The sequence below is a fragment of the Labeo rohita genome, chromosome 6 (assembly GCF_022985175.1).
Source record: "Labeo rohita strain BAU-BD-2019 chromosome 6, IGBB_LRoh.1.0, whole genome shotgun sequence".
Classification (NCBI taxonomy): domain Eukaryota; kingdom Metazoa; phylum Chordata; class Actinopteri; order Cypriniformes; family Cyprinidae; genus Labeo; species Labeo rohita.
The window spans coordinates 32,522,701-32,532,129 of record NC_066874.1 but is presented as its reverse complement, the minus strand read 5'-3'; the positions used below and the strand labels follow the sequence as shown (position 1 = coordinate 32,532,129).

The window sequence follows — 9,429 nt, the reverse complement described above, 5'->3', positions numbered from 1 at the left end:
AGAAGTACTATAGTGGTACTATAGGCAGTAATATGGCATTTACAATGATATTTTAAATATATAACCACCAAACATATATGCAAAAATATGATATTGCTGAGGTCTAGTAATCATATACTTTTTATGGTAAGGATAAATGGTTTAAAGGGAGCATTGTGTTGAGTCTTGTCCTATAAAAGACATGAAAATTGAATACGGCTAATATGTCCTACGTTACATAGGCATATGTTAGAAATATAGGTGATAAATGACTTTTTATAAATTTTATAAAAACAAACACAACAAAAAAAGTATCTAGATTTAACTCTTCACTTTCATATTCTCGTTAGTGTATAAAGTGCTCCAGTTTGATACACTACTAAAAAGTACAACTCTACTACCATGGTTTTTGAACATATATATTGTATTCTTTGGCGCTCGTATTTATAGTACGGACCGACGTACATGTGTGAACGTCTCTACGCTCGTCCTTAGACTCCGCCCCTCGTTCCTATTGGTTAAACGGGGGACGTTCGGCTTTTAACAAGGGAGGGTCACGAGTGAAGCTGAAACCATTTATTTCGTGAGTAATTTGTAAAGATTTATTTGATAAGTAAGTACGATTTATGTTCAGATGATTTGAACGAGTGTATTTCATTATGTAAACAATGTGAGTTGTGTCTGCATTTCTCTCTCTCTGTCGGTTTCCTTAAGAAAAGTCACAGTTCCTCTTTTTAAGGATTTCGAAATGTAAACAACAAAATGTGTTTCACGATAATTCTTCTGATAATCATAAACATCTACACTTATCTTGTCAGACATTGACACTGACATTAACTTAAGTTTTTTTTAAAGTTACCATGGTGGCCAACACTAACATAAAAGTACCATGGTAATACCATGTTTTTCGGACATGTTGCTGTGGGACACTTCCTTTACAAAAAGGACTGATAGTAGTGCTATAAGTACTTTGAAATATATCATGGTACTACAATTCATCTGAAAGACAGAGGTGAAAGTGTACTTTTTGGTACTTCTGTTTTTATTAGAACGCTTTATGTCATGATATCATGACATTAATGTGATACGCCTTAGATGGATATTATGAAATTACCATCATGATAGTGTCTAAAATGCCACAGTATTACCATAGTAACATACCCAAAATGTTAGTAGTGTTAAATAATAATCTTAATCATTTTTTGTAAGTAATTGTCTTCTTTTACAATTAAAATTAAACTTTTATTGCCTGTCTCTGTTTCACATTGAAATGAAAAATCATGTACATTATAAAGTCACATTTCAGGTGAAAGGTCTGCACACCACACACACTTAATGTAGTGTTTCCTGAAGTGGATGATTATTATGGATAATGAGTTGTTCAGGATAAAGTATACCTTTGTTCAAAAAAATTGTCTCTCATCATTGAAATTACCTTTTGAAATTAGACTGCAGCTCTGCTTCATTTCCATTTAAATTGCCTCGGCTCATGTGACATCAGATGTGGAGCTGGATGCTAAACGCTTTGCGTTCCCATCATTGCAGGTCCAGCGTGTCACCTTTTCCAGGGATGGACAGGCATAGACGTGGGACGTGTCCTCTGGTGGTGTTCGCCATCTGTTTCACATCCGTTCTCGGCCGTCAGTCCTCCCTCCTCACCCATCTCCCGTTTTTTTCCGTATGGAACGCGCCAACGGAGCGCTGCACATCTCGATTTGGGGTCGAGCTGGACTTGAGTGTCTTCGACATCGTGCACAACCATGACCAGGCCTTCATGGGTGACAACATCACTATCTTCTACTCGGATAAGTTGGGAGAGTATCCTTACTATGGTATTGGCGGTGAACCAGTGTTTGGAGGCGTTCCTCAAAACGCCAGCCTGGACCAGCACCTCTGGAAGGCCGGCGGCGACCTGAGGACTGACATCCCAGATCAGGGATTTCACGGGCTGGCTGTCATCGACTGGGAAAAGTGGAGGCCTCTGTGGGAACGTAACTGGGACGCTAAGGAAATCTACTGGAATGGCTCCAGGGCTTTAGTGAAAGCCAAACATCCTACTTGGAAGCCGGATCAGATAGAAAAGGAAGCCGTGAGTGAATTCGAGGACGCTTCACGGGCCTTTATGGAGGAGACGTTGAAACTGGGCCGGAGAGAGCGTCCTGGAGGGTTATGGGGGTTTTATGGCTTCCCCTGCTGCTATAATTATCAGTACAAGAAGAACGAGACGTACACCGGTGAGTGTCCTCCTTTGGAGATGAAGAGGAATGATAAACTGGCCTGGCTGTGGAACGTCAGCTCGGCCCTGTACCCTGATATATATCTGGATCTCGGACTCCGGGACCGCGGTCGGGATATCTTGCTGTACAGCCGCCATCGGATCCTGGAGGCCATGAGGGTGAGGGAACAGACCACCCATCGGCCTCCATCTGTCTTCCCCTACGCCAGGATCGCCTACACATACTCCATGGAGTTTCTCTCACAGGTCAGCACAAAGTAAAGGCCTGTTCACCTTTATTACTTGTTTTATATCTGTTTAGTCAGGGTAGCACCAAAGGTATTATAATTAACTAAAACTGAAACTGAAATTAAAACCATTAAAATGATATAAGATGCATTTTTGAACAGACACAGAAACTACTAAAAATAAAATAAGTTGATCTCTGAATAAAAATTGAAGGGTTATAATATATAATTTAACAAAAATGGTTCATGTGTCACCCGTTTGTGTTTCAGGAGGACTTGGTGCACACTATCGGTGAGAGCGTCGCTCTAGGAGCTGCTGGTGTCGTGCTGTGGGGAGATGGAAACTACTCCCAAACAAAGGTTGGAGTGATTGGGATTGTTACAAATGCACTCATACACTTCTGATAATTATATATTAGTGGTTAGCTAGAGAGCTGAAGTGCATTATGCATTGACAAGTTTTTCGCAGATCAGAAAAAATGACTCATATGGAAACTGCTGTCACACTAGAATTGTTCCGGCGTTAACACATTCTCATGTGAACACATGAAAGCGGGTGCACAAGCACATATCTTTTTATACAACAGAATTAAAGCTCGGTGAGCTCTGACCTCCAAGTTCATTTAGTTTGACTATGTAAGATGTAATTGTCACAGATTCATGTCCTTTTATAAAAATTATAAAACCTAAAGTAAAATAAAATGTAAATGTTTACATTGGACTACTAAAATTATTAAAACTGAAATAAATTGAAAGAAACAAAAACTAAATAGAAACATTAGAAAAATAAAAAGCTTGTAACAAAAATACTGACACTTAAACTAAAATTCAAATGAAAACTTGTGATATAAAAGTAAAACCTAAATCACTGAAATAACACTTAAATTCAAACGTTAGTTAAATTTTCTGTTTAAAAATTTAACAAAATTTTCTGCTGCGTGGTTTGCAGTATAACAAAAACCATTTATTATTATCAATAGTTCATTATTATTTAGAATTCATTATTTATACAAAACAGAAGCAACTGAGTAGCTACGTTTTTTGCAAATTATTTTTTTATCTGATCAATATTTAGATATTCAAATTGTTTCAGAAATGTATGATTACTAAACACTGGAATGAATAATTATAAAAATTAGAAATTAAATTCATTTAAATTCATGTCAAGCAGTAATTTGCAGCATTCATATACACTCTTGTAAATTAAATAATTAAATTGTATATATTACTAAAATGTAATTAAATATAAATTATACTCACCAGCTGCCATATCTAAAATACACACTTTCCTTTATACATTTACAATTGAGGTCAAAAGTTTACATAGGCCTAAACCTCGCAGAATCAGCAAAATGTTCATTATTTTACATTTAGAGTTTGTTTTTTTTTACTTTAACTCTATATAATTTTTAAACTTGCACATATAAATTGTACACATAAACACAACAAATAACCCCAACCTCTCCTCTCCTCTGTGCAGAAGGCCTGTGTAGCGATTCGGGACTATCTTGACGAAACGCTGGGCCGTTACATTGTCAACGTGACGGAGGCGGCATTTCTCTGCAGTCAGACCGTGTGCACGTCCCGGGGCCGATGTATCAGGAGAGACCCGAGCGGTGCGGCCTACCTGCATCTGGACCCAGCCGAATGGTCCATCGTTCCCAGAACTAAGCTGCCTGGGACTGTTACCAGTGGTCCGTCTTATGTAGCTCGCAGGAGGTTCAGGACGGTTGAAGGAGAACGTGGATTTGCAGCCAACTTCAGGTGCCAGTGTTTCCCAGGCTGGGAAGGAGAACAGTGCCAGAAACCAGTACCTATAGAGACTTTTACATGACAGAAGTTACTAGAAGATGATGGTGGATAAAGCTCAGGGCGGGTCACTTGAAGCTTTCTGAATTAATAAACAAAAGGAACAACACCAATACGCACTAACATTACAGGGTGACTGTGCCTTAAGCAAATGTACTTGAAGTAGTTTTAGATAAAGTGTGTGCTAAATGACTATGTGCTTCCATGCTTGCTAGCTAAACTTTATAATATATGATGATTTTTAAAAATCAAGATGCAATTTAATTTTGAGTGTTTGTTTACATCATACGTGCAAAACCCTGAGAATGCAAATGAATGTTGATTTTATTATTATTAATCAAATTGATTCATAAACAGCATCAACAAATCAAATAAATCATTGAAATGTAATGGAATATATGAAATAAACTATTTTGACAAATTGTGTTATATTAATAAGTCTGCATTTTTTTTCTCATTTTCCATTGTGATTGCATTTATGATTCTGCCTAAAATGACTGTTGTACAAACAGTTATGCATGCATGGTTAAGAATTATTTAATTTACTGTAAGATACTCTAACAGAAAAGCCTAGGCAGAAGCAATAGTGTGAAAATCAACTTTTATTTTTTGGTTTCAGTCAGTGCTTATATGCAAAAGAAATGCCACATCAGATCAGAACACTTGTTGCCTTCCACACTATGACCATCTTTCACATCTGTATCTGACACCATCTTTATAGTGCAAAAGCTGCTATAGATGAATAAATGCACAAAATCACAATTTAGTATGCAAATAAATGCAAAAAGATTTTAGCATCCAAAATATCACAACATCATTTATGTTGGCTAGATTTTGAATGTCAAAGATCAAAATGAAGTTAATCAAGTTGATAAAATCAAATTGAGGTTTTGTGGCTTTTATTTCATGTCTATTAGATTTTAGCTCGTTTAATTGCTAGAGTAATCCTTAATTTATCAAAATCAATGTATAGCAGACATATGCGCTTAAATTTAACAAAATCAACTTTTTACAAAATCGGTCTATCTTTTCTGGAAAAAGTTCAGGTATATGCAAATTTTGTCCAATAAAACGCTCTCTAGTTTCAATACGCCCCGCCCCCTAATACCACCTGATCTGAATAGCAAATCATAGTTGACGGTTTAGAAATATTAAATGAGGCGTTTGATATATCCTCAAAGTTTTTGTTCCAGTTAGAAATACGTCAGCTATGGGAAGAAAACTAAATTAACTGCAGAAAACTGTGAGGAATTATACAAAATGTGAGGAAAATCAATACAGTGCAGCCTTGTATGAAGGTAAGATGACGGGTTTTTTTTGGATATTTGCTGTTCTCCATGTCACTGTAAGCGAAAATCACCACAAACGGTCTGAAATTACTCTGTAGGGCCACTAGATGACAGTAGAAGCACACTGTCAAGTGTACTAAGATGACTGTAACATCTACTTCAAACCATTTGTATAATATGTGGACACAGCTGATATTAAACACTTGTTTAATACTAATTGTCTGGGCTAGAAACGCTTAGCATAAACTTAGCATAAATTACGTTAGCTTTGATCAGATGTGGATGGGTTCGTTTGCTAAGGTGTTTAGCTTGGTTGTTGGCAGGTTGTTATGCTGTTTTAGATGTTTTTTGACCTGATTGTTTATGATGGTCTTTAGAAATGGTTTTGTTTTGTGTACTGAAGTTACTTCGATTTGTTCAATAGAAATCGTTGGCCGCATTATGCATTAAAATTTGTACTATGAATATTCATATTCCTCATACTGTTAATAATTCCTTTGAAATAATGACTCATGGTTCCATTAAAACATTTTAGACGTTATTATGCAATTATGTCAGTGTATTTCTCTTACAAGTACCATGGTACAGGATGTCATTGGACGGTAAAACTATGATACTTTGAAATATAACAAAATGGTATTTACATTCTACCCCAAAGTACTACCATAGGTAATGTCCAAAATACTGTGGTACTACCACAGTATTTTACTTTTTTTTTGTAAATGCTGTGCACAGACCTGGGTTTAGAGAGTGAAAAGAAAAATCATTGCAATCGTAAATGTAATCTCCTCATCATTATTGCTTAATCTTGGTGAAAATGGCAACAATTTATAGCTTTTTAGGTTTGACCTTTGTAGGGGTCACAGAGACCTAGAATGATATTAAGCGGGTATTTTCCAGCTGAAATAGGTTACAGAAGATGAATCCAATCAGTAATCTGAACAAAATAATTGAATTTTTAGAATCTGGTGTACAAATCTCAGTAAATTGGATGTAACTAAATGTTAAAGTTGATTCGATAATTGAAAAAAGCCCCACTTTGATCACTTTTGATCAAAAAAAAAGACGAAAAACATTTGTAATATATATTTTTTTCATATTTGGTGTCTAGAGACATCCAAAACTGTGCACAGTTAAAAAAACAAACAAACAAACAAAAAAAAAAAAAAAAAAAAAAAAAAAAATATATATATATATATATATATATATATATATATATATATATATATATATATATATAAAAGATTACCCCTTTAAAAATAATAGAAAATAATATATATTATTTTCTATTATTTTTAAAGGGGTAATCTTTTTTTTTTTCCAAATACTATTTGTCATTTCTTTGTAGTTATTTGTGAAATTTCATAGTAAAAATTGTTTCAGTGTAAATCCTACACTAATTTATTTTCTGTTTGCGTTTATTGTTTCATATTTGGTGCCTAGAGACATCCAAAACTGTGCATAGTTTAAAAAAAAAAAAAAAAATATATATATATATATATATATATATATATATATATATATAAGATTACCCATTTAAAAATAATAGGAAATAATAAAAATTATATATATATATATATATATATATATATATATATATATATATAATTTTCTATTATTTTTAAATGGGTAATCTTTTTTTTTTTTCAAAATAGTATTTGTCATTTCTTTGTAGTTATTTGTGAAATTTCATAGTGAAAATTGTTTCAGTGTAAATCCTACACTAATTTATTTTCTGTTTGCGTTTATTGTTTCATATGTGGTGCCTAGAGACATCCAAAACTGTGCACAGTTTAAAAAAAAATATATATATATAAGATTACCCATTTAAAAATAATAGGAAATAATAAAAACTGACATCCAAAACTGCACAGTTAAAAAAAATATATATATGTATATATTTTGATTGTTGAATGACTAGTCAAATAATCATCCATTGCAACCCATCCATATATGTTCATCCATACTTTATGTAGTCAGTCTCAAGTGAGACTATTATTTAGTTAAACTACCGAATCCAAATGTCCTTTTTGTGGTGGATTGGCAGTAAAAAAATCACATTAGACAAAACCTACAAGAATGGCCGGATCACTGATTAAGAGAAGAGAAACTTTACATTTTGGTCATTCTGGTCTGTGGCGGCAGTGAAAGAATTACCCGCGCTCATGAGATAAGGTAAACAAAGGCCGTTAAATTTAGGCTCACTTCCATTCCCCCAGAACTGATTGCATTGACCCAAAGTCACACATTTAGACAGATAAGCAGCCGCAGAGGATGATAATAGACGTCCCTTTGCAACTTTTGTGTTTTATCGGTCTTCAACCTGGAACAGCGGTCCCTCAAGACAGCTCGCCACATTTTGCGAGACAGCAAGTGTGTCCAACATCTGAAAAATGCTGCTTTTACAAAGTTAGTAACATTATGTCTACTAAGATCTCTTCATCTGGTCAGTTTTTCTTAGTCAGAAATAAAAATTAAAAGAAAAAGTAGCAAAAACTATTTTCAACATAAATAACAAAAACCTTTATTAAAAGACCACCAACAATAATCTATACAAATTGAGCAGCAAGTCAGCATATTAGAATGATTTCTGAAGGATCATGTGACACTGAAGACTGGAGTAATGATGCTGAAAATTCAGAAATAAATTATAATTTAAAATATACTCAAATTAAAAATGGGTATTTTAAATTATAATAATATTTCACAATATTACTGTTTTTATTCTGTTTTTAATAAAATAAATGCACCCTTGATGAGCAGAGACTTCTTGTAGATTAGTGTTTGGTGGAAACATTAAAAATGGCATCTGATGGACCTTCAACAGTTGAACAGCATTACAAATTTCACTGTTAATTAAAGCTATTGTAGGTTTCAGATGCCCATCTAACCATTCCCAGACACCCAACCCTGTTTTTCTGCTTCTGTTCCTCTCATCTATTTTCTTTGGTGTCGTGACCTGAGTCCCATCTTCGGTCATGCTTTCCATTCCCCTGCTGTTTGGTGGTCTGGCGAGTGCCAGCATCGTCTCACTCACTCACCGCTTTTTAATAAGCGGTTCGTCACGCACGGCCTCTGTCCTTCAGAAAGAGTGGGCACATGGATCGCATGTGAGGGGAATGTGTATTTGAGCAAGACTCTGTCTTTAGTCAGGGCCGCCCATCTTTTCACTTGCATTGGGAGGTTTTGGAGCTGTAGACCATTTGGAAATGAGTTTGAAGTGAAAATAATCTTGGGATGGTATGTTTGCATGGCCCTTAATGTTTGTATTTATGATATTAAGATATTATATAAACAGGCTTGATGCTGTTGTTTCCAGTGTATCTTGTAACCGAATAGTAAATAATGACTTGAATTTCAGCCAGTTCCTCACACAAGTTATAGTATGGCTTTATAAGACTTGGTGTATACACTTAAATTTAGACCTAATTTTAAGATTTATGTATTTGAAGTACTTATACAATTTCCATCCATTTGGATTACACAGTTTTAAACAAATTAAAAAAAAAAAGTATATGTATATTTGTCAGTCAAATAAAACAGGCGAGAAACTGCACTCAAAAAAATCATGGCATAGTTTATTATTTATTATGTGCAGCTATTGGATATTATTTAATTAATCATTTTCAGAATGCATTTATTTAAATGGCTTGCTGTGGAATAAGCAACACTCAATTCATTAATTAAATTAAATTAAAATTATTTTAATGATATAGCATAATAAATATGTGGATAGCTTTTATGTTGTGTTTTTATTTATCTATGTATTTATTTTAATTTTTGGAGAATTTAGTTAAAGGAAAAAAAAACATGACAAAAGCTACATGGCATTATACACTCGTCATAATTACATTTTTGCTGAAAATATTGGCCACACAATTTTGTTTAG

General features: G+C 34.2%; 1 protein-coding gene across 2 annotated transcripts; it reads left to right on the top strand.

Moving 5' to 3' along the window:
- The first annotated feature begins 469 nt into the window (after positions 1-469).
- Positions 470-4,481, top strand: hyal1 (hyaluronidase 1). Of its 2 annotated transcripts, none has more exons than XM_051113532.1 (4): positions 470-562; positions 1,525-2,461; positions 2,713-2,802; positions 3,923-4,481. In XM_051113532.1, the coding sequence occupies exons 2-4, from the start codon at positions 1,550-1,552 to the stop codon at positions 4,274-4,276; spliced, it is 1,356 nt and encodes a 451-aa protein (XP_050969489.1). In that variant the 5' UTR covers positions 470-562; positions 1,525-1,549; the 3' UTR covers positions 4,277-4,481. The 2 variants fall into 2 exon arrangements, with proteins under 2 accessions (XP_050969489.1, XP_050969490.1); XM_051113533.1 differs by having other exon boundaries at positions 506-592.
- Positions 4,482-9,429: the final 4,948 nt, after the last annotated feature.

What these genes read in the sequence shown, in the direction of transcription:
- hyal1 (XM_051113532.1), top strand. Translation starts at nt 1,550, where the DNA reads ATGGACAGGCATAGACGTGGGACGTGTCCTCTGGTGGTGTTCGCCATC. An exon ending in CCATGGAGTTTCTCTCACAG is followed by an intron (nt 2,462 to 2,712) that starts GTCAGCACAAAG and finishes TTTGTGTTTCAG; the next exon opens with GAGGACTTGGTGCACACTAT. An exon ending in GAAACTACTCCCAAACAAAG is followed by an intron (nt 2,803 to 3,922) that starts GTTGGAGTGATT and finishes TCCTCTGTGCAG; the next exon opens with AAGGCCTGTGTAGCGATTCG.